At 41.1% G+C, this 26,562-nt stretch overlaps 1 protein-coding gene across 1 annotated transcript in view; it reads right to left on the bottom strand.

The window, feature by feature from the left end:
* The window catches only part of TMEM132C (transmembrane protein 132C), a 220,752-nt gene extending 197,795 nt beyond the window's left edge, over window positions 1-22,957 (bottom strand). The window contains exon 1 of the mRNA XM_054173119.1: window positions 22,682-22,957. Coding sequence (XP_054029094.1) covers window positions 22,682-22,757 — 76 coding nt within the window. The 5' untranslated portion in view covers window positions 22,758-22,957. The remainder of the gene's footprint in view (window positions 1-22,681) is intronic.
* Between the last annotated feature and the right edge of the window lie 3,605 nt (window positions 22,958-26,562).

Genomic DNA, 26,562 nt, shown 5'->3' with positions numbered 1-26,562 from the left:
GAAACAAGTTGTTCAGCTCTATCCCAGGCTTCACCCAGCTTACTGTGTGCTAGGTGCACTAGCTCGGTGACAGGCAATGGTTTCCAGCTCCAATAGTCTTTTATTTTCTTAACCACAGCGTATCTGCTTCATTGTTAAGTCCTGCTTCCCCTGTATTCCCAGGAATGTGAGAAATAGTGGGAAAAGAATTACCATTTATCTAGTTCATGAGCCTCCAGCAGCCCTCTTTTCCACATTCCAGAAGTTCCTGAAACCTTGTCAGAGCAGCTCTAAGCTTACCTAGATGACATGTTACATGGTGGTTTGTTCCTCCATTTGCATATATATCCAATAAGCATAATATGAAAACAAGTAATGAACAAAGGCCACAGCAGTGCATAAAAGAAAAAGTGAATAAGAGATCGAACAGGCAGGGTCATGTATGCCAGCAAAGTTTCCTACTGGTTTATTAATTAAGAGAGACAGCTTTTCAGAAACCTTATAGCAACAGGAGTCTCATTTATTCAACACAAGCACAATTTTACTGCTGAAGACCTCTACCTGGGAGAAGGGATTTTTGATGTCAAGATAAAAAAGAAAAAAAAAAAAAAAGAAAAAGTCAAAATCACACACTTTCAAAGACATGAAGACAGTTTGAAAGGAGGGCAAGAGGTTAAGAAGAACATTATCTTAGTCTGTTACAGACACAATGGTCCTACACCAAGGGGAGCAAACCTCTTCCATTGTCAGCTCCACACTGTTTGACCTGCTGGATAACTTATTCCCTGAAGCTAACGCTTGGCAGTGGCCATTCCCATATCCTTAAAGATTCAGAAAAGAGCAGGAAGTGAAGAGTACATACAACCCAACACCTCTTTCCATCAGGAATGCCATTCAGGAAGAAAAGAAGGATAATAATAGCCAGGACTTACAGTTTATCGTTCTTTTGACAGTCAGAAAGTAAGCTTGAAGTGCACTCCTTCTCTCCAGTCTCACTAAGTCTCTCTAGTGCATGGAGGCAATTAAAGTATTTTACTACCTGACTGACAGCCCAGTGCTCTATGAGCTGCAAGGCTATTAAAAGGCACACATATTCCAGAAGGAATGTAAACAGAGCCACAGCAAAATATTCAGCAGTCACTTATATCAGCATTCCTAAAAATCAGGAAACACTCTGCACAACTTCTCAACTTCCTCTCCCCTCCTTCACTGATTTTTATATTAAAAAAAAAAAAAAAGGCAAACCCAGTCTCAAGTGAACAGAGATAAGACCATGAACGTTCTCATTTTCCTCTAAGCATTCAATTTGCTAATGCATTTTAGCTAAAATTCCTGCTTAGTCACGCCTGACACAATCTAGTCTTTTAGGCAAACATTCCCTCCATTCTATGTGCTATGGCTGCCAGCCAGTTTTCAGTTGATGTACTCAGTGTTTTTCTGCTTGTGTCCAAGCACAGCGAGATCTCTTAAACCTGCTCTCACACAGCAGTTTTATCCTTGCATATGCTCTCCATTTATAAGCAAAGCATATGTATATTCATCTATAGGAAGGTCTAAATCTGTGCACATTAATTTTAGATATATATGAAAAAAAAACCAAACAACCTCAAACTCAGGTGATACACAGGAAATAACAACTGTATGTCCTGAAGCAAAGAAATCTTTCTGCAAAGATTAAATGGGCACTAGTCTTCACCTTGGGATTAAAGCTGTGTTGCAGGTTGATTTACATGAAAGGCTTTGTCTCTGTGAAAAAAAACACCAACAGAAAAATATAATCATGTCCATTAACAAGAACAAAAAAAAATAACAAACCACAAGACAAGAGCAAAAGATTTTCAAGGCTTCTACAAAAAGAAAGTGAAAAGGAAGAACAGATTCAAATCTCCTGATTACATGTCAGCCTCAGAAACTGTCACTGAAAATACTGTTCGCTAGCATCTGCCCAGAAAGCTTCTTTAAAACCCAGTGAATTCTGTCTAATATCACAGACAAGACCTTTGTTAAACAAAAGGAGAAAAGATGCCCAATGTGTTGGTCCACTAACTGATCACCATTCTCACTACCAGGTCTTACCTAATTTAGCTAAGTACTCAGTCTTGATATTAAGGACATGAGTGGGCTAACATATTCAGAAAGAGAGAAAAGGAAATAATTTTTTTCTGTTACCTGCAATAGTGCTCTTTGGAAGGTAGATGACAAAGCAGCTTCCAAAAACTTCTGCCACATCCATATAGCCAGGTGGGAATTGGAAAGCAAGGGCAGAAGAAAGTTTAGTAAGTCCAACTCACAACCTGCTCGCACTGATGCCAAGGCAAAACTCTTTTCTCTTTATAAGTAGGAGGTAATTCCACTGAAGTCACGAAAAGCTGGCAATGAACTTCTTGGCCCTTCAGGCCAACGTTAACCTCTTCTGCTCCTGGTACAATACAGCCATGCCCTGTCCTTCCCAATACTCAGGGAAATTACTAGATCTCAGTTCTCTTCCTGTGCTATTCTTAGGTTTCTGATGCCTGAAGCTGCAAGCATATCAAGTTCCCTTAGGTTGAAAGAGCAATGTGAATGCCTCTGAACACTCAAATTATTCTTCTCTTCTAAGAGCAGCGGGTCCTTTCTTCAGTTGTGCCTGCTCCAGGTTGTTCCAGAAATGCAGACTAGTTCTTGCTCTGGAAACTGTTAAGTGTTGCCCAAAATATGACTAATTTCTGAGTGACTGTTTTAAGATAGTTGGTCCATTGCCTCAGCTCTAATTACATGTCTCATGTCAATTAATTAAAACCATGCTAAATGAAATGGCAGGTTTTTTTTTTTTTGCTCCTAAACTTTAAATAAAAAGTCATGGGACACAATTAGATGTTACCAGACGTGATCTCAGCAGGTTTTCAATTATTCTATGTATAATACGTCCCTAATTCAATACCAAGCTGTAATTAAGAATGTAATTAACTTGCGGCATTCTACTGATGTCATACACCACAAGAACACATAATGAGCCACAGTTTGTAGTGCAGAATCCTTAATGGATTGGTCTGTTTCGTTGAGAATGAATGAGGTACATAAAAATAATTTACTATGGGAGCTTGGCCAATGTAATGGACACTTTCAAAACCCCAAGCAAAATATAAAAAAGAGCCAATAAACTTTATCCTCTCAAGGACAGCGTAGCCAGAACCCAAACCTGCCCCTGGCACCCATGGCATGGAGTTGGTGGAAACACCTTCACAATTGGGAGCTCACTGGCTGTATCTGCGCAGCTCTTCAGGTCTAGGGATTGGTAAGTACAGCACATTTGCAAGTGTATCTGGCTGTGGACACCTTGTCTGAATAGGAATAGATGCAAATTAAGCTGCCTGATTTGTTTTGGTGATACACTCAACTAGACTATGACAGTCTCAAGCTGCGCCAGGGGAAGTTTAGGCTGGAGGTGAGGAGAAAGTTCTTCACAGAGAGAGTCATTCGTCATTGGAATGGGCTGCCCAGGGAGGTGGTGGAGTCACCATCCCTGGAGGTGTTCAAGAGGGGACTGGACGTGGCACTGGGTGCCATAGTCTAGTCATGAGGTCTGTGGTGACAGGTTGGACTCGATCTTTGAGGTCTCTTCCAACCTTAGTGATACTGTGATAGCAGACAGACTCATGTGCTTTGCAGACCATATTCCACACTTGCATGAAACAGAGCCTCTGGGTTCACTGTCTACATTAAACTCCAGCATTTCAGCCTGGGTTTGATAACATACCATGATGCATCCAATCTCTGTACTAGACCACTCACTAAACTTACAAGAAACCCTCCAGGTCACTTCTCATTAAAAGAAAGCTTGTGCTTTTGAAGCACAGACTGTATTGCTCTGCTGTCTGAATACATGATTCCTGGTCTCTGTTACAATTATTTGAACACCATCATTTTATTTATTTATTTTTTTTATCTAAGGAAGAGAAAGTGAGAGAAGTAAAGAAGGGGAAGAAGGACAATCATATTTACAATTAGTTTCCTGAGGAAACCAAAACAGGTCCCAGAAACAAGCCATCAAAACAACAAATAACTGGTCTGTGTTCACACAGTGAAAAGAGCCTACATAATATTTTTTTTCTTTCAAGAACTCTTGGAAGAAGGATGTGAGAATAAAAGCCAGATTTATCAGCTAAGGAATCTCCTGCACTATAGTTTGCTGGTGATGTGTAACTGAACAGATGAAAACGTAATCATGGAAGTCACTAACAGGAACTCTAGAAAGAATCCAGGAATTCTATAGTCATTGAATAGACTTCTCTGAATCATTAAAAGAAGACACCTCTGTTTTTCTCTCTCTTTATCACTTAGTGAGTGGTGAGGGGTTTGGAACACAAGCCCTATGAGGAGAGGCTGAGGGAGCTGGGGCTGCTTAGCCTGGAGAAGAGGAGACTCAGGGGTGACCTTATTGCTCTCTACAACTACCTGAAGGGAGGTTGTAGACAGATGTTGGTCTCTTCTCCCAGGCAGCCAGCACCAGAACAAGAGGATACAGTCTCAAGTTGCACCAGGGGAGGTTTAGGCTGGATGTTAGGAAGAAGTTCTTCCTAGAAAGAGAGATTGGCCAGTGGAATGTGCTGCCTGGGGAGGTGGTGGAGTCACCGTCCCTGGAGGTGTTCAGGAGGAGACTTGATGGGGTGCTTGGTGCCATGGGTTAGTTGTTCAGGTGGGCTGGATTGGTTGATGGGTTGGACGTGATGATCTTGAAGGTCTCTTCCAACCTGGTCTATTCTATTCTATTCCTCTGTCTTTTTTTTCCCCTTCTTCCAAAACACCACCAACCAAACCCAAAAACCTGAAGCAATGGAGTTTCTTATTAGCCTATTTCTGCTACCTGCTGAAGGATATTACCACTTCGATATTCAAAGAACAAAGTTTTGTTTTGTAAGCTGACTGTAAGAAACTTTTTCATACAAGACACAGCCATTCTCAAAACATTAACCACTGCATTCAACAAACCTGTAAAGATGTTCTCCCAATGCCACTCTTAATAGCTTAATTAGCAGAAATATTTACAAAGATCTGAAAGGAAGTTTGACTGCTTTCTTTGTAGGAGCCTAGGAAAAAAAACATTTCAATGCAGATCTAAAAAAACCCACCACATCAGATTAAAAACTTGGAGAGGTTCTTGTAGAATTTTTCTCAATTACATCAGCTGCAAAGAATCTTTACAGGATTCTGTAGCATCTGAAATCTGGTGGAGAAAAAAAATATAGTTCTTTTGCACACACTGTGACACAAGAGAATGCAGTAAAGTGGGAAATTATAAATGCCTGCACAGATAAACTCCGTTAAATCTATACATTTAAACTGGATTCTCCTTAAGCACTTCATCAAGGAAGAAACAAGGATTCTTCCAGAAAAAGTCAGCCTCGATCATTATCCAGTGTTGTCTTTCAGGCATAAAGCTTAGTCTTCTTCCTCCAAAATAAGACAGCTCCTTAGTAACATACCTCAGTTTGTAACTACAAGCAGCTGAAAAGAATCCTCTGACTGACCTGCTCAAAGAATTATAGCAGAACAGCAGCATGAATTGAACTTAAAGTTACTGAGTCCCAGCCACTGCACTGTATTAGCTGCAAGTCCAGTATGAACATCATTGACCTCAATAAGACCAAGCCTTGAAGCAGCAGCAGCAGCTTTGTGTCGCCACAGGGTCCAATTCCATTCAGTCCTAGATGACCAGGCTGGGCATGAGAAGCCATTATCTTTTTTCTTGTAGGTCAGTAAAGTTATAGAGTTAAGAGAAAAATAAAGTTTTATCATTTATTTGTGTACAGTTTCTGCTGCTCCATCTCACCAGAAAACTACTGTGAGCTATCATATAAAAGTGTCCCTAAATCAAAGCTATTTCTGGAACAACTCAAGAGCACATACAGCAAGTCATAAATGTGGCCACTTGTCTAGTTTATAGGGAAACATCACTTTGATTTTCTTTTTTTCCCTGCACTCTCTTCAAAGACCTACTGAAAAGAAGTCACAAGTTCTTTTCACACTGAACTCTTCACTTCCATTTCCTTTTGTTTCTTCACCACTTCATTCTCCTGTGATGAACTGTCAGCTAGTGAAATGGAAACACACACTGACCTATCCTACCTCAGGACACTTGAATGCCACCAATATAAAAATGCTCTTGAGCTCATCTACAGAGAATCTTTCAGAGAATCACAGAATGGTCTAGGCCAGAAGGGACCTCCAAAGGCCATCCAGTCCAACCTCTCCACAGACAGCAGGGACATCCCCAGCTAGATCAGGCTGCCCAGGGCCTTGTCAAGTCTTACCTTGACTATCTCCAGGGAAGGGGCCTCAACCACCTCCCTGGGCAACCTGTTCCAGTGTTCCACCACCCTCATAGTGAAGAGCTTCTTCCTGATACCCAATCTAAATCTGCTCTTCTCTAGTTTGAAGCCATTGCTTCTCATCATGTCACCGCAGGCCTTTGTAAACAGTCTCTCCCCTTCCTTCCTATAGGCCCTAGTCAGATACTGGAAGGCTGCTGTCCGGTCTCCCCAGAGCCTCCTCTTCTCCAGACTGAACACTCCCAGCTTCCTCAGCCTGTAGCAATGGTGTTCCAACCCACTGATGATATGCATGGCATAGCAATGGTGTTCCAACCCACTGATGATATGCATGGCCCTCCTCTGGACCCTCTCCATCAGATCCATGTCCTTCCTATATTTTCGCTAAATAGGTATCACGCACAGACATGCTCAAAAGTTACCTGAGAAAGCCCTTTCAGTTCAATAAAACATAATTCCAATAAACATGATCCAGATGCTGTCTTTAGACACTTTGTCAATGTTATCAGTTTTTTTACTCAAAACAGAACTAATTGAATTAATGGCTTTAATTAACAGTAAAGGTTCTTTGAATCACAAGATGTCTCTTTCAGATCAAAGTGGCACAATAAAAGCCTGAGTTCAAATCTATTCCCATGTATCCAAGGTCTTTCTTTGGGATTCTTACTCTTTTTTTCCCCCTCCCCAAAGCTCAAGATGTTGGCACTTCATGAATCAATCTCAAAGGATATTAAAAGCAGCAGGAATAGCCTACAATGAGCAAGAAGGTTCCTTTACAAAAAAAGGAATGTTAAGTTTGCCAAGGAAAGCACTAAAAAGTAATAAGGAAATCCAGACTTAGACTTAATTCATCCCCACATACATATGCATTAAGATACCACCTTAAATGACATATTTCTTCCAGAGAACTTCTGCCTAAGGCTGACAGAATGGGCAGCTGCTCACCATTCCTTTACAATTTTGTCTGACTCTACACCTTAACTCAAGATACAACACTGAAGCGCTGCACTGAATTATTAGAGTTCTGATAAACTTACACAATTCAGCATGTACTGTACAAAACCCTGCAGAAATAGGAACACATGTACTTACACAGAACTCTCTTCCAGGAAAGTGTTGGATAATTTTAATAGGGGGAACTGCAGCATAGCAAAAAAAAGGTAACTGTGCTCTGAGAAGCAATTTAGAAAAGCTGTGGCCTGATTTTCTGAAGAACACAGTTTTAGTGTAAGTTCTGAGCAAACTTCTTGTTTACATTATGGACAGCTATAAAAAAACAAATTAAAAATTATCACAACAAAAATCTGCCTTTCTTCTCCCCCCCTTGCCCCCCCAAGATAGCACTAACACTGTGCCAGGAAGAACAGAATATAATTTCCCAGAGTGTTACTGACCTCCTTTTTATCTTTCTACAATCTTTGCTCCTTCCATGAGATACGTGTTAACCTGCAAACTCATCCAGCAAGGCTGGCTGTAGCAAGTAGACATAAATGAAGGATTCAGAAAATGGAGCCCTGAATGACGAGGGACGTTTCTGAGCCGTTAACACAGGATGCTTAGAACCAGATATCCTCTGCCTATCCTCCTCCTGTAGTTTGCATTTGACTCATGAGAGCAATCTTGTGGTCTTTGAAGGGCTACTAAAAATACGTTCTATGAGTAGGCAAAACAGTGACAGCCACAGAGGCTGTTTATACTCAAAAATGTCAAAGTTCCTCTCTGTATAGTTTCAGAGGTTAAACTCTTACTGAGCCTGTTACATCTACACACCTTTCAGCTTCTGTAACAAATGAAGCTGAAGTCCACAGACAATAACCTCCTTCAGTACAAAAACTGGGATTTTTTCCCAGGAAGCTATCCATCCTGTGTACAAAATGAGACAGCAGTCCCGTAGATAACCACCTGTTCCTTAACTCTTGTCATGCCCAGAGATTGCTTCCTCCTCCTTTTCTGCATGAAACAGAATAGAGGAAGGAGGCATTCTGAGAACATGCAAGAGCCTCTGTGGCTCTACAGCTTTTACCCTGGGCCCATGATGGTTTATGACAATTAAACAGGAACATACCCAAGAAAATCCGTATGCAGCTCCAGTATCTGAGACGCGGCGTGCTCTGCAAAGACAAGAATAATGCTGCTGCCACCCTCTCAATTCTGCATTAAGAACAGACTAAACCAAATTTTCAGACCTGCAAGTCTGGCAACTTTGAATAGATTTTTCATGGAATTAGACCAAAACCTATATGGCTCCAAAAATATTTTTATCTCCTTTTTTTTTTTTTAACGTGCCTTTTGCAATGCAGGAACATGTTTGCAGGAGTTATCTGCAGTTCTGAATCTTACTTAGCAAAACTGAATGCTAGCATTCATACACCCTCCTCATCACTTCAGAAGGAGAGAATAAGGAAGACATCATCTATCTTTGCCTCTAATAGTGAAAAATCACAGGATTTAACCCAACTAGTGCTGCTCAGGGAAATTATTCTAGTTGGCCACAACTCAGGATTTCTAGCTGGCTTTGTTCTCAGAAACAACTGAACCACTTCACAGGACCTTTTCCAAATCAGTCTATAAATATGCAGCACAGAAACTTCAGCTACAAAACTACAGCCTGAGAAAGTCCCATTTTGAAAGGGTATTCTGGTGAACATTGTTGAGCAGCCAATCTCGATGTGATTTTCTGATATACCTATCACTTTAGAGATAAAACTGTGATTAAATTTTTTTAAACTACCAATTCAGACCAGATAAACTCTCAATTTTACTGCACTTCTCTGACTTCTCTTTCAATCTAACACCGATCCATTAGGAAATATCACATGTGCAATGAATTAGACCACAGACCTTTCATCTCAGACTGCTTTGAAATGGTGCTTAGTAAACCCACTGGAGTTCATTCTCCCAATAATGAAGAAAGATTTCTCCACTAAGTCTTCACATTGTGAGTATACCATGTGGTTTGCATTTTCTGTTTCTTCAAAACAGTTTCCCAAAAGCTCACACTGTTTGATTTCATTTTCAGTAAAGAGGAGTTAAACTCTGAAATGCAATGAGACAGATTCAAAATTACAAGGCATGGTGGGGTCATATTCATCCTTTATTAACAGAGAGTGCCATTTACTTTTGTGCCATGTTAGTGTAGAATTGAAATTTCAGCATGAACCCAAGTATATTTCTTCAAAGATGATGAGAAATTAACAAAATCATAGGCTGGCAATCCACAACCTGCACTTCAAGAGGGTGGAAGGTTGGACGACATATAATTAGAGTACCAGCTTTGGATAACCAAATCCAGCAATCAGAGCACAGGTAACAGAAAAAGGAGCTTTCCAGCAAAGACCTTTAATATTTGACACACAGAAACACTAACTGCTGTGTTTCATTATTTTTCAAGTTTGGGAGTCTTTCTGATGCCTGTGTCTAACCTCAATCACCCTATGTAACTGAGGCATCTAAAGGTGAACCTTACTTGTCAAACATTTGGATAATGGAAGAATAAAAGCCATTTTTGGAGTCAACACATCAGTCTGAATCACCCTCTAGAGGCACTTCTTACTCTTCTGTGCTCATAGGAGCATCAGGTAATTTAGGATCTCAACTCACATGCCTAAGTTAGAGTTTGCAAGTGAGATGGCTTTCCAAAAGGTGTTGACTTCTTTGAAAAGTAAGTCTCTATATATTGTAAGTCTATACTTACAATGCCTTAACAGCAACATCTATTTATAGCTAAGTTGTTGCTTTCACCATGGTCAAAGATACAGACATGCTTTGAGTTGAAACCCAAAGAGCAAACCACTTCAACTGTACACATCTACACTGTTTTAGAGTGGTCAGACAAATCATTCTCCTGAACAGCAAAGACCATTAAAACTAGATCACCAGTAACAATAACTGGAGCAATGATACTGCCACTCCAAAATTGAATTTTAAGCCCAACTACCAGTAAGAGTTAAAACATCCAAACTCTACAGTCTACTTTTTTTTCCTTTCCACCCCCAATCACTCAGCATTATCAGGTGGACAGAATGCTAACATTCAGATGAAGACACAAACCACTCCATAAACTATTATTTGATAAAGGCATTGATGAAAAAAACCAACTGCTGTGCTAAATGATCCTTGTGGTCCCTTCCAACCCTGACCGATACTATGATACTATGAACTTCAACCACAATATCTAAGATCTCTCTGCCTTTGGAAATTGTGCAGGACTCTTGCAGGACACAGGGCAGAATAATTCCAGAATAACTTCAAATTCTGGTTACATGTTGTGATATTAGTATTCATCCCAAAAGAAATAAGAAACCTACAAAGTACCTCTTCTTGTAAATTACTTTGAATTATTTGAATGCATAGTCTCAGATGAATTCTTTAAAACATCCTCCCCTGAAGGATGATGCAATAGAACTATTTGAACTGCACCTATCACATATAAACACAGACTCATTAGCAGACGAAGAGAGAGATTTCCAAAATCACTTCAATTCTGACATGGTCTAGCGGTGCCAAATTCTATCTGGCATCCTGAACTGGCTCCCCTCTTGCAGCAAAGGGATATGTAAATGCTGTAAAAGAAGAATTCATACAAAACTATTCTTTGCTTGTGAATAGCACTGCAAATGTTGTCTTCATCAAATTTGTTTCTCTTCATAGGAAGTGAAATTGCAGGGTAAAATGAGGTAGACTTAAGACACTTAACCAAGCAGCCATATATTGTTAGATAAATATACACAGAGCAATACATGTGGGTTGAATTCTTGATGAATGGCGAGCCTCCTACTGAAACAAGTAGAAGCAAGATTTCGCTTGCAGTATGTAGGGCATGACAGAGTGCCCAGAGAGCAGAATTTGCTTCACAACAAAAGAGCCAGAACTTGATCAGCTAACAGCTTATGCCAGCGTCTTGGCAGTTATTCATTTGGCCTTAGAACACAAAGTACAAAAAAGGCCAGTACGTTCTAAAGGTGGGGTTGGCCCACTGTTAGTTTGATTCAATACACAAAGTTAAGAGATAAATTTTAGGATCTAGATCGGGATCCAAAATTTGATGGGCACTTGGGAACTGTAGATTCAACACCAACTTTACACACCTGTGCTACTAACAAAACCGAAACTTTGTCATCTCCTCAAATAAACCAACATCAAATCAATAGAAATACTCTTCAAATAAACTATTTGCATTTTGTGACTTTTCTGAACAGTAGTGCCCAAAGGCAAGACTTTTACCTCACGTCCGTTCTGACATTACTGCACTACATGATTGTGTTTAAATGTCATCTGATGATTCCTATTAGAAGTGCCACAGTTTCATCACTACAGCTAATTTAATTCTAAATGAATTTTCAAAACCAAGACTAAAGTTCAATAGAAGCCTGAAGCTTTGAGGACTTGTGAAGCTTTGAGCCTGAAATACAGTGATATCCAACTTTAATCCGTGAAATAGCCAAGGCAACACCATGAATTCACGGTTCTTTGAGTAACTGTATAATGCAATAAAGCCTTCCAGATGGACGTGGCACTATAGGTGTTTCCAGACCCACCTTTGTCTTTCAAGACCAGTCAGCATGCTGCTTTCATGTCCAGATTGTTTGTGACACTCCAAAGGGAAGAAAGAGAATATACTCATTCCATTGTGTCACACACAGTTGGAAAAATTCCTTCTGCTAGTTTGCGGACATTCCAAAGCACGACACATTCGCATCTAAAATCAGTATGAAAATACAACTAATAAGCACCCCCAGTGAATAGCTGAGTATCATCATGCAATACTGGTTTTGTACCAGTGGGTTTTCCCAGGGTCAAAATGGAACTGTAATAATTCCCATTACTATCTAATCAGTTGCAGGTATTATTGTAAAAGGAACTTGCAATTTTATCCCAAAGGAAGAAAATACTTATTTACTCACATTATGGTAATAAATAAATACATACATAAATGAAAAAGCAATCCAGTGTTATGGTCACTCCCATTTTACAAACAGACAAATTAAATCAGAGAGGTTACCTAAGCTTTTACATTTGCACACACAGCTGGAGAGAGAATTAAAGAAAAGAAAAGCAAATTCCACTCTTCCCATTAAAAACATCAAAATTCCCTTTTCTCACCAAAATAGAATGGCAAGAGAGCATGCTAAACATAAATATATGGGATGACAGCTCCCTCTCTCTGAATTCCTTTAATAGATTTCCTTCTGAAATTGTGGGTGATTATGAATAACAGAATCATAAAAGGCATTTAAAACAGTGTGAGCTCAGTAGCTTCCCTCGTAAAAGACAGGATCAAAACCAGAAAATATAACAATTCTGCCAAATAAAACACAATTCATTTTTTTTTTTAAATAGTGAGCTTTGTCATCTAAAGACTAAGATTTGAAGACATACAATAAAGATATACCAGGACAGACACAAGAGAGGCAGTCAAGAGCTATCACAAACTCATGTAATGTCACATCTGCTTTTCCAAGAGGCACAGGCTTTACACTTACACTTGGCTATTAGTGCCAAAGTGTGTCTCAGAGAAACTCACTGAACAGGCATTTTATAACACAGATGCTGTCTTCAGAAAATGTGGAGCCTTTTCTAGTTGTGCTACCCATACTTATGGCCTCTAGTTGTGCCAGGGGAGGTTCAGGTTAGAATCAGGAAACATTTTTTTGCAGAAAATGTTATCAGGTGCTAGAACAGGCTGCACAGGGAGGTGGTGGAGGCACCATCCTGGGAGGAATTTGAAAGGTGTGTGGATGTTGTGCCTAGTCATGAGGTCTGTGGTGACAGGTTGGACTTGATGATCTTTGAGGTCTCTTCCAACCTTGGTGATTCTGTGCGATTCTGAGGGTTGTGGCTTAGTGGTGGTGGTTAGCAGCAGTAGTGGGATTTGAGAGCTGTTGGTGATCTCAGAGGTCTCTTCCAACCTTGACAGTTCCATGATTCTGTGATTCTATACACTATCACTCAACTCCAAATCCTAAATTACAGCTACATACAAAGTGGAAAAGATGTTTCATCTAAAGCGTTCAATACAGCACACCTGGAGCTGTGAAACATCCTCAAGTTTCAGAGCACACAGGAAAGAAGCAAAGCAGGTAAGAAAGAAATCCTAAACTAGTTAAAAACACAGAAATGTGAGGAATGCCAATCTAAAGTTACTAGGAAGTATGACAGAAATGTTATACAAATTGTTCCTCTACAAGTTTTTACATAAATTTGTTGCAAAACTGAAACCTTCATGAGGTTTCAGGCTGATACTATTCCCAAGCAGGCATCCACCCTCACTAAGGGGCAGTCAAATTCAATCTCCCTCTCCCCTGATGTTCCAACCGGCGAAAATTAACAGGTACTGAGAAGTCAATACTATATTACCTTCACCACAGTAGTTATTTATTGTATTTGCTACTCTTATTTCATGCCAGCAGAGCGATAGGCCATTTGATTCCCCACAGCAGAAAAAACATTCTGGCTCTTTCTACAGAGACATGAAATTAAAAAGAAAAACACACCACATCAAGTCATGCAAAAATAAATCAAGTATAAAAGAATAAAGATGGATAAGGTGTAATTACCTCACCAGCACACACACACCACCAACCCTACAAGTAAGTGTAACAAAGATGCTATAGCAGCCCAGTAAATACAGCTCACTGGTCAGTTAGGTTTCACTATCTCAATACAAGTCGAATCGCATTGTACAATGATTGACAGAGTAATTCAGCTGCAGACAACAAGAATTGAAATCATTAATTAAATGAGGAAACAGTCAGGTCTGACTCCACATGTATTGACCACAGCAGAAAGGTTCTACCTGGTTAATAGGCACTGGAGCAGGAGACATTACAGTAGCACTGTGCCATCTGTCCAATTCTTTCTCCTCCATATACAACACACCACTGCTACAGGAATGCATTCTTCATCCCGGGTTCCAACAAAATAAAAACAACAATCAACCAAAGGAACAACTCACTCCAGCAGCTCTGTATTTTCATACCCATTTTGTTCAAACTGGAATCCTTTTTTTCCATCAACACATAACTGAAGTTTATATATGCTCCCCAATATACTTCTGCTCATTTTGTCACTCCAGTTCTCAGCTTCCTGAGATGTTCCCTTACCTTGACCTTTTTCCTCAGTCTTTCTCTCCCAAGGTTCATATCTTTCTGCAAACCCTCATCCTCACTTTTTCTACATCACCTTCCACAGACACTCTTCCCCCATTACTCTTTTTTTTCTTACCTAGAAAGCCTCACACTCCCTCCCACCTGTCCCCAAACTGATTCTTGTCCCTGTCAATGTTCAGACCACACTTTTCTGCACCATTCTCCTTCTGCCCATTTCACTCCCCACCTTATGTTCCAGCTTTGTCCTTTATTCAGATTAGGTAGTTTCCTTTCCCAGAAACCTTCCCTGCAGCTAGGGAATGAGATGGAGCACAGAGAGCACAAGGATGGATGCTATCCCCCCTACCCATAGCTCTTATGCTTTGCCCAGGTCATACTTCTGCAGTGAAGATCTGTAACTGCCATGAAAGTGGAGCTCACCTTGTCATGGCATATGCCCCGTGCATAGGAGTTCTGGTAAGTTTTGCTGTAAGGACATATCAAGTCTTTCCTTGTCATAAGCAAATTTATTCTTTCAAATGCTGGTAACTTGACATCCCAGGAAATCAACTGTGGGCTTTTTTTTCCCCCACCAGTCATCTCCTGGCAAATTTCATCAGGGCATCAGTGCTGCTCAAAGAAGAGGTCAGCAACTAATTTCAAACAAAGGAAAATCAACTGTTTCCCCCCCACACTCCCCCAACTAGCTCTGTTATTATAAACCACTGAAGTCTTGGCTGAAGTTCTGGAAAAGAAAAAAAATAATACTCAAATCTGTGGCAGATGCTTGGCACAGAACATTTCAGCTGAAATAGTTGATGGTTGAGGAATTTATAAGAAACTAAACCCAAACTCTTTTTATGGCAGATCTCATAAGGAGCAGTGCTATCACTCCTGTTTGCAATAATAGTGCAAGAAAGTTGAGGGTTTGGAGGGTTGTGGTGATGATGCCTATTTAGTTTGGTTTGAGTTCAGGCAAACAGTTTTTACCTTAAGCACCAAAAAGTGCATTTTATCTGAAGGAACAAATAGCAATAGGTTAATGTAAGCCTCGCTTAAGTTCAAAATGTTACAGAATCAGTAAAATGGGAGGAAAAACCCAATACAAAAATCAAAGCATTGCTATTTACCAAGTGCCTCCTACAACCTCTATGTTCTCAGTGTTTAATGTCCTGCGTTACATATAAAATGTAAGCAACTCTCATAACAATCTTTTTTTAAGGTTAGTGTCCCAGAAACAAATTGAAGTCATCCAGTTGCAAGTGCAGGGCTGCAGCATTTGTTTAAGCCATCCCTCCCCCCATTAGGCCCATTCCCTTTTTTGCTTACACAAGCAGTAAGTCGATCCCAAGGTGATACGAACTCACCCTTTATATTAAAAAAAAAAAAAAAAAGTATTATATGTGCTTTATCTCCCTGAAGCAGCTTCCAGAGGAATTAGAAGCATGCCAGAGTTGGCACAAAAAGAAGGTTGCTCAGTTTGGGAGAGGGCAGAAACCTGGCAGCATCAATTTACATTGGCTCGAACTGGTAAAGAACTGCATCCTCAGGCAATGCAACTGCTTGAAAAATGGGATTTCACAAGGACAAAAATGAACATTTTGAAATTTACTTGCATTCTCAATCAGGCAAAAAAAAAAAAAAAAAGAAATTGTTACATAAAATTAAAATGATCTCCAAAAGTCATTTGGAATGACGAATCTTTTCATAGCAGTTACAAAAAGCTGGTTCATTCTTTTAATACCAAAACCAATACTCTAGAAAAATAATCACGGACTCACCAAGGTTGGAAGAGACCTCAAAGATCATCAAGTCCAACCTGTCACCACAGACCTCATGACTAAACCATGGCACCAAGTGCCACGTCCAATCCCCTCTTGAACACCTCCAGGGACGGTGACTCCACCACCTCCCTGGGCAGCACATTCCAATGGTGAATGACTCCCTCTGTGAAGAACCTTCTCCTCACCTCAAGCCTAAACTTCCCCTGGCGCAGCTTGAGACTGTGTCCTCTTGTTCTAGTGCTGGTTGCCTGGGAGAAGAGACCAACCCCCTCCTGGCTACACCCACCCTTCAGGTAGTTGTAGACAGCAATGAGGTCTCCCCTGAGCCTCCTTTTCTCCAGGCTAAACAATCCCAGCTCCTTCAGCGTCTCCTCGTAGGGCTTGAATAATAATGTGTTCTACAGAGCATTTTTGCTGATATCAGTTTCTAGCTGAATACACTTACTAGAAGTCAAAACAATAATTTGAAGTGAAATAGTTAACTTCACAAAAGTTATTGAAATATCTAAGTAAATTTCAGATGCTACAATTTTAAAAGCAAATTCCTTCATAAATTGGACCAGCTTCACAAATATTTTTTAATTTAGACCTGCTCAGTTGAAAAAATTTATCAAGCAGAGAAGTACAGCAACTACCTAAGTAATACAATGTTAAATGTATTGGTGGATCTATTGCCACATCTCTACTCTGCGATTGCATGGTTCAGTTGACGAGCAGAATCTACTGGACCAACCCTTCTGTTGCATCAGTATCATGAGCTATCAGCTAAGATTTCCTGTTCATGAACAGAGAAACTGACGTTTAGATGCACTCAGAAGACCATTAAGTCCTTTTTCTACAATTAAGCAAGCTTCCCTCCTTTTACATTCTTTTTTTTTTTTTTAAACGTTTTCATATAAATGTCAAATTCTTAACCAATGTTTGGGGGTCTAGCGTTTGCTTCACGGTATTGAAAAGGGCAATTCACTCCAAGTCTCCCCTTGCAACAAGTTTGTATTTCCTGATCTTAAACATATGACTAAATGCATCAAAAGCAGAAAGTCTGTTAGGAACAACACTAATGTATTTATGCTAAAAATATTTCAAGTTTCACACTCCCACAAACTTCTAGAAACACCGTAACAGCTGTAGAAGAAAATGGAAAATCTGGGAGAAGCAGCCATTTAAAAAGGTGTTTGACCTCCCACATGACATTTGTAACACTAGAAGATGGCAAAACCAGACTACATTCTTACTGCAGTGTGCAATAAAAGAAGTGTCCACTCCAGGAGACTTGTCTGGTCGTTTGCATCTGTCAAGCCACTAAAACTGCACAGCTGTAAGTGAACACTTTTGATAATGACAGTGGAACCACGATTAGTATGATCTGGGTTAGTCAAGCAAAAGAAATGCCAGAAAAGGTTGTCTCCAAGCACAAAGTTACTGACCCAAGATGTCAGTGATGCAACAGTAAAACGTTAGCACATCTCTTAACTGCAGTGGCAAAGAATCACTTAGCCAAAATGTACTTCCCTAAAGAAAAGTTTGCCTAATTGACCAGTGCTGCAAAGATGCCTGTAATTTTAGTGATGGGGATGACACTTTGTTTATGGAATTCAAGCTCAACAGATTAATATGCTGTAGAATAGCCAAGAAAATAGAAGAGTAGACTCAATGGGTCATTTCACTAGATACAGTTGAAAAGAAAAATGGTGACCTGAGGCTGTGTATTGACCCCCCAAAAATGTGAACAAATAGATAAAGAGAGAGTATTTCCATTTTCTAACTAAAACAGACACAGGCACTACCGCACTGAAATTATTTCAAAGCTAGATGCATCCGCAGGCTTTCACCAGATACCTCTAAGTGAGGAGACTGCAGAAGCTATGAACTTTCAATGCACCATTTGTCCGTCCCTGTTTCAAAGGGGTCACATCTGTCACTAGAGCCTGAGCCAGTCCACAGAACACAAAACAGTACAACTGCTTGAAGAGCTGAACACTGTGAAACTGTTATGCTAGGGTACTGAGTCTGTAAGGAAGACTGAATAAAATATAAAGGAATCAGGCCTGTAAGAGCAAGTCAGAACAAGAGTTTGAACTAGACATAAGCAAGTTTGCTGGCCAAAGAGTTATTGCTTAGCACTATGAAGGACAGAGCACTCGTATTTCAGCCTAACACTTTAAGTTAACACTTAATAGCATCACAAAAGACTACTTGTATTTGTGTAACTGCCATGCTTAGATATTAAGCAAATAAAAAGCTCTCACTGGACAAAGTGGCCAAACCAGGGTCAAGTCTTTCACCAATGAAATCAGAATTACAGTGGATGAGAGACAGGGAGAGAAAGGAGGAAATGACTGACAGCAAGACCATGGTACTCCTGACAGTAGAGGCAGGATCTGATTGCTGCTACTCAGCTTTCTTTTCACTAAATCCACTTCCCTCTGGTATCAAATCAACCTAGTATCCAGTAAATGTCTCATTTAAATTTTTACATGTTTTTATCATAATATGCATTTTTGTCTCCCTCAGAATAGCTACAGCACATCTACTGGAGCCTGCCAGATGTGAACTACTGCCAAAATCTCAGCGTGGCAGCACAAACTTGCACACAGAATATGAGTAAAGCAAAGCGTTTACCAAAGCTTCAAGGAAAACTGGGATTTAGCACAACAAATCTCTGACACTTGTTTAGTGGTGTGATCATACTCTAAAGATTTTAAACTTATATTTGTTTATTTTGTCTCAACTGCCTGCCTTAGACCTGACCCTTAGCACAATTCCAAACAACAGCTTGGAGAAATTTACTGCAGAGGGGCTTTACCTTGAAAACTCTATCCAGGAAACTTTGTATACCAACACTTCTGGCAAATCTGCCACTAAACAGAGAGTTTCTAGCTATTTCTTACAAGCAACCTCTCCAGTGGTGCTGAACTAATGCTTTGGCAGCAGAGTTTCAATGAAAAACACAGAACTAAATCCCAATTCTCAGTGAAATGCCCATCCTTTCATCTCAATGAACATAGTTTGTCAATACTTACTAATATTTAATCATTTAAGAAAACATAATGCTGTGCTGCTCAGTACTTCATTTCATACAAATGCTTAGTTTCCCCAATTGAAGAGCCAGACACATATTTATGCATTAGAAAAGCAATTACAGGTGTGACATTTTATATTGCACACTCATGCATTTAGAAGCATGCTTGAGCAGACATTTATAATACAGCTGCTGGGTATTTTACTAGCTAAGTACAGTGTCTAATAATCTTTAAGACCTGCTACCAAATATGAAAACAAAGTAAATTAGAATATTAATAGCACTATCTCCATTTTGAAAGTGTTATATCCAAAAGAGAGATTAGCCACTTATACAACTCCATGCAGCTATAATTTAACATAATGCAAGTGCCTGCTGTGTTCTTTGCTAGCATCGAAGTGATGAAATTAAGGAAAAGAAAACTTAGGAAGTTTTCCCTAAGCCATGTTACTGAGCTAGGAAAATAAGATATAAGAGACTCACTGCTTGAACAATTGAAAATTGGAACAAAATGATACTCAAAGAGCCTCAACCAATTTTGACATCAGTACCACAAATAAAAGGATTTATCCCTCTATTGTGGTATAAAAAATAGGAGAATCAGAGTAGGTCTGTACAAATCTATGGACACGCAATTCTGTTTGCATTCGTGTCCAAACACTTATCAAGTACCTAAAATTATGGATGCCCCTTTAACATCTGCTTATGTTCTATACTTTCTTGCACATCTGTACTACTACTGCAGTCAAATCAGTCCCCTATCTGACCATCCTTAAACTCTTTTTTAGGACTTCCTAGATCCTGTATTTTCAGTTTCTGTGATTCTTGTTCCAGTTCACAGCTAATGTGAAACTGAGGACTCCCACTTATCTATGAATCTTATTTGTAGAATAAAGTAAATCTGTACACTTGTGTTGCCATTTATGCTCTGACTCAAGAAAACAGTTTAAAAAACAACAACAACAAAAAATCTTCCTTTCAGCTCATGAATACCTCCTATTGGCTATAAAGAGGCTTAAGCACGTGCATTAGCACTTTGCTGAAAAGAGGTCATTTCCTGAAAGGAATATATATCCACCAGGGATTTACTTATGTAAATATGATTTCACACACATTCTCCACCTAGGGAACAGGCATCCAATAATTGGTATGTAAAACATGTGCTCTGTACCTAAATACAGGAGCATTCTCACACACTGACTTTTTATACATCCTGGCCTGACTAGAGGCATGGCTTAAATTAAATGCCAATCTTCTTTCTTGAGATTGAATGAATTAACATCATTGGCCAGATAATAACCACAGCATAATGGCACACTGAAGCCTGAGGCAACATTTCAGGAGAATTTTCTTAGAAATTCAGGCCTGATAGGAGATGCTAATGAGTTCAGAGAAGTAAATATAGCTCTTTAAATAGCAAATGACAACTTGTCCATAATAGTAAGTTTCTCAGCACATTTACAAACGTTTTCGCTCGCAAGCTATAAAGTGACTTTCATTTAGTTGGACTTTAGCTCTCAAGAACAATCACTATCCTAACACGCCAACAAAAAGAGTGCAAATACGCAGGAGAAGCACAAATGAAATGCTTGTTAAGGCCTCACAAGGAAACTATACAAACACCTTATTTAATAAGTTTAATTAACCAGCTCTTTTCTAAATCATACTGTGCCCAGCAATGCCAAGAGGCAAATTCCCTACTCAGAAGCTCCGCTTTTCTTCCCTGAAGGCAAGTAATATTTTCTCTTTTATTCCTGAAGAACACAGCCCAGAAAACCCCAGCAGCTGCTTCTAGCAGTGGCACCACTATGGACTCTCATACAGCATGGCTCATGTTTCTCTTCCAGCAGAAGAGAAACAGCTTAATGAGGTGGGGTTGTTTATAACCTCCTCTGTAGGGCTTTCTTCCACCATCCAGAAGCATAACTTAAGAGTTTCTAAAACTATATCTCTTGGAAAATAGTTTTAGACAGAAAATGCCCATATACCATCACCCAACTCAATACCTGGAGTATAATGCAAATGCTATGGGAGAAGATGCATTTGTGACAGTCTGCATGAAAGAAGAGACACACTGCCTCACAAAAAAATGCCAAGACTCTTTACAAGTCTTCATCTCATGCAGTCTCTGAAGGTGAGAGTATGAAGCAAATATAATTCTCACCTCCGGGCTGCTGCAATCAAAACTGAAACCTGTGTTTCAGATTCTTCACATCAGCACTTTTCAAGCATGTCAGGACACTGGGATGTCCATTAATTTTAATGTACTATATTAAAATGACCAGCATTAAGAGGGCATGCAGTTTTCTGCCAAGCACTTTGTTTTCCCTACCAATCAGTGTGGGAAATGTCCCTTCATGAATTGCTACTGATTACACCCTTGTTTTACTCTTGAGATACTTTCAAATCTTTCACGGCTGCCTCTACAATCAACTACCCTGGGAGAGAGGTTGGCAGGACTGGACCAAACTGAACAGTGAAGAGTCTTTTATTAGTAATCTTCTTAAATCAGGCAAACAGCATCACTAATTCCAAGAGGTTACAAGGAAAATTTATGTTCTTATTCCTAGGGATGGCAACAACAGCAGGAATTGCTTAATAAGTTTTCACTCTCCCCGCTCCAAAGGGGAGAAGGCTATGTCTTCAGAAAATATCCACATCTATCCTTGTCTGAGCAAGAAAGCAAGAAGCACTGAGACATGGCAGCCACCTACTATTCTGCACGGAAATCCCTCTTCGAGTCATGCATGAGAATCACTTTAGAGAAGATTTGGCTTTGTCAAAGGGACTCTGTAATCACAAAATTTCAGTGATGAGAAACAACAAATGATCTCTCTGCCAAGACAAACCTGTTCCTCAGCTGTCCCTTGAATCAATACAGCAAGCATCTTGTCCAGTCCAGGTAACAGAGCTTCTAACCAGTCACAACTCCAATATAATTGCAAGGATGCTATTCCTGGACACTGTCACTGTACTCCTGGTGCCTCTTACATCTTTCACCACTCCCCATATTCCGTTCCAAATTGGGACTGGGACACCCTCTCCCATAGAATGGATCCCTTTAACACGACGCAGTAATAAAGATGCATTTGTAAGTATCATCATGGCTGAGACAGGAAGGAAAGAAAGTTTCACTGTTTTTTCTCTTAGTCAAACGCAAGCTTGCAAGGTTTCCGACCATCCAAATAAACAAGAGAGGAAAAAACATGGAGGGGGGGATGCGAAATTTTGAAACAGCAGTGAGAGGCAGAGGTAGGAATTAAAGGAAAAGACAAGGGGGGAAGAAGGAGGAAGGAGTAATTTAGTTCACACGCCGCTGAGGTGAAAAACAAGACGCTGCTTAGGAAAGAGTTGAAGCCGCCGCCTGGATAGCTGCACACCAGCCCTTCTCAGCCCCTCTGCGATCAACTGGTGACTCCGCTCCTCGCCCCAGCCGAGCAGCAGCCGGCTCCCCCTCCCGCAGCCCCGCCAGCGCCCAGCGACAAGTGTCTGCCCGCTTACCTCCGCAAAGTAGGGCTCCGAGGAGCAGGCTGACAGCCGGGCAGCGGGGCCCGCCGCCCCGGGCAGCCCCGGCCATGCCGAGGACACGGAGACACGTCCCGGGTGCGGCTCCGGGGGGCTCCGCCGATGCCGCTAGCTCTCCCCTCCAGCCGCCCGCTGCGGCCGCGCCATCGCCGAGCTCCGCACGCACACCTCGCTCCAGAGCTCAGCCCCGCGCCGGGCTCCCGCCTATGTCGGCTCCGCTCCTTCTTCTTATCTCCGCACCTTCCCGCTCCCTTCCGTTCCGTTCCCTTCCTTCCCCTAGCGCCAGCAGGGGCGAGCCGGGGGTGCAGCACCCATAGCGGGCTCGGGAGACGGATGGACACCCCTGCACCGCCGCGCTCCCCTGGCAAAACTTTTCAAAGCGAGCGAGCAAAGGGCGGCGAAGGGTCCGGGAGAAGCCGGCGTGGCTGGGTCGTGCACCCCGGCCGCTGCCTGGCTCGCTGCCCCGCTAGACCCGAGCGCCCTCCGCCGCGCCTCCACTCCGCTTCGCTCCCGGAGCCTTTATCAGGGGCCCGGCCGCCGCGCACACACGGAGACTTTTCCCTCAGCGGAGGGAGGGAAGGAGGGGGGAGGCGGGGGGACCGCTGAGCTCGAGCCGCGGCCGTTGGTGCTTGCCGCGGGGAGGGGGGGCGGGGGGAGCCCTACCTACTGCTGCCTCCAGCGCGGGGCGGGAGGCGGTGAGCGGGACCCGGCACCGGGCCCCTCGGTACTGGGTACCCCTTGCCCCGCAGGAGGATGCTGGCGACGTGAGACGCCCGCTAAGAGCCCCTGGGCTGCTAAGAGAGGAAGGAGTTTTGCATGGCAGGAGAAAGGGGAGTCCTGCCGCGGGTGCGAGCTGGCCAGGGTTGGGGCTGAGGGCGGAGATCAGGAGGGACACGGGAGCGAAGGGACAGCTGGCTTTGGGGTGGGGAGAGATTCCTCCCCGATACGAGGGACCATCGCTGACCTCACCGCCCCACTTTTGCAGTCCGGCTTTCTCAAGTCCCGCTGTAAAGCAACAGCTATTCCAAAGAAGACACCAAAAGAACCTTACCAAAGCATCAGACTATACGCATATGCTTCCCTCCAGAGAGAGGGAGGCCCACTGCAAGCCCTAAAATGAGGAAAACAGCTTGCCCTCATGTACTATTTCACCCAGCTCCAACCCTGACATTGCCTCCTCATCCTCTTCTACTGTTTTTTGGGGGGTTTGTTTGATTGCTTTTGCACACCTGAGTTCAATTTTCCAAACAATATTCTCAGTCCATATTTTTATTGTTATTAATTTAATATAGTGCTTTCACCTGGGTATCCTGGATAAATTCATCTGGCAACTCTTCCTCCATGTGGCAAAATGTGTAAATATTTGTGGCCCAACAGTAAACATACTTTTAATAGTGTTTGCTGCAGCTGTGGCATCCAGCAAACAAGGGGCAGTTTAGTCAGAAGTATTGAATATTTGAAGTATTTTATTTAAAAGGCACTGCCTGTAAAAATCACCTGAGCAGGGAGGACACCCAAACATACGCATCCCTTGCTGTGTGACAAAGCAATGCTTAAAATGGTGACTTCTTTCACAATCTGCTGCTTTTACCCTGTGAAATTAGGCGCTCATCCTTCACGCAAATACAGCCAGTCCTCTATGGCTGGCCAATCAACCAAAATCAGTGAGCTTCTCTCCATTTGTGGTGTCAAAGTTTATCATTAGATACTACCCTAAATAAAATGAGTAAAACTGATTCTAAAATGCCGTTTTTTCATGCAAGACATTATTCTTAGTTTGATAAGCCAGGGCAAAGGGAGAGATTTCTGATGAGGAGGTGCAGAGACTTTTGGCAGGAAGATGCTTTGTACTGTCATGGTTTACATGATTTTATTGTCAGTAACAGCTAATTCAAATATGGAAAAGGCAGAAAAGGTGTATCACAGGGACACAGTTTGAACATGTTTTCTCACATGAATGTAAAGAAGCATTTCTCAGTGAAAAATTCATTCCAAAATGTGTATCAGCTTTAAGTCTCTTCTGCTTGATTGTTAATTCTGCTATGTGCTACAAATACTTGCTAGAGGAGCTTACATATAAGAATCCAGCAGCCAACAGTAAAACACAGCAGCTAACAGGCCTTTATGTCCTGCACTTGAATTTGTAGATAATATGTGTATAGCATCCATCTGATTTATGAGAGAGCAGATACAGTGAAGACATATTCCATTTCTTTCCAAGGCAACTTTAACAAAGGGAGCCAAGCATCCTAACATCATTTGTAAACCACCAACATCTGTCTTCTTTGAATTGTGCAGAAAATTTCCATGTCGTGTAAATTAGATGGAACATGAGATTATTTGGAAATACTGACAAGTAAGATATATCCTGTTTATCAAATCTGATCTGGAGTGTTATGCTATTTGCATAATGTGCTCTAAAGAAAGCTTTCGAAGTTGCACTTAAAACCCATTGGTGGAGGCTTTCAGGGATAAGAGGTGGAATTCAGATAACAAGATGATAAATATGGTAAAGAATAGGTTTTGCTGCAACTATTCCCTTGAAATTTACTTTCTTGCTGTAAGTACAATATTTCACTACTGGAATTTTCAATAGAAACTCTGCCCTGATGTATTCAATCCAGCGTTTTCAAAGGAAACCAAAGGACTTAAATACACAACTCACACCAAAATCCAAAGATCTTAGCTCATTTTCTTTGTTAATGCATTTGTAATGAAAATATAGATTGCTACAGACAGTTTATGACAACTGCACAACCAAACACAACACCACGGGGGCTGGGGTGTTTGCAGGCAAAGGAGAGTATCTATGGAGTCCTGAAAAAGGAAACAGTAACATTGAGATGAAAAAAACAAACATGGAAAATGTCATTAGCTACCTTGATAAAGTTACATCTCTAAACCTGTAAGTGAACACATTCTCTATATGTTAAATTAGATATACTCCCGAATCTGGATTTTTGTGATCTTTTATTGCTCCAGAATGGTTTTGTATATTTAAAATTAGATTCTGCCATTTTATTCATGTTGATTATTATGCTGCTCCTCTGGTTGTCCAGCTGAAGTTAAAAAGGTTAGTTTGCAGCAACGATGTAGCATGAAGGGATAGGAGTTTAGTCCTAAGAGTTCCGCTGAGTTCTCACTGAAGTTTCTGGACATTTCATTCCCAAGTCCAGGTCTTACCTTTTTACTGAAGTGTGCAAGAATTGATCACATACTTTTATTTGCAGGAATTTCTGCCACTTAGCTTAGCCATAGACTTTGGCACACCCCAGCAGTGATATGCCAAGGTATTTGCCTTCATTTGAATAGCGTGTAACTTAATTTTGCATAGATTTTGTCACAATTGTTTGGTTTCTGCTTGCAGTAAATATTTCAACAGATACATTACATGCAGTTCCATGGCTTTGAGGGATCTCAGGAGTTTCATTTCTGAAGTCTCTTATGGGCTCTTGTGACTTGTAACAGGCAAACCAGAAATTCTCAGTCTTACAGGGAGCATATTCCCTGCAGTAAGGGTAAGGAAATAAGGAACATGCTCAGAAAGAAACAGAGTGACAGTGGGCCAAAGCTGACTTCTCAGATTTCTTAGTCTACTACAGTTTTCAGAAGTACCATACAGTGTATGTTAGGCTGAAAATACAACCTACATTGAGGTCTCTCACAACCCCTCTTTGTGTTTTTCCAAGCAGTGTTGGCAGTCACACACCAATTCACTGACCCAATGCTAAAGCACAAAAGCAGAAAACAAAATTTCCATCAACTAAAGGCCTAGATTGCCATGTGCAGATAGCAACTGATGGCAGAACTCTCCAGCCTATACAATTTGTATTTTGTGGATGCACCTATTGCAGAAG

This window comes from Dryobates pubescens, chromosome 25, assembly GCF_014839835.1.
Source record: "Dryobates pubescens isolate bDryPub1 chromosome 25, bDryPub1.pri, whole genome shotgun sequence".
Taxonomy (NCBI): Eukaryota; Metazoa; Chordata; class Aves; order Piciformes; family Picidae; genus Dryobates; species Dryobates pubescens.
The sequence above is the reverse complement of the archived record's forward strand: the minus strand, read 5'-3'. Positions and strand labels throughout refer to the sequence as shown.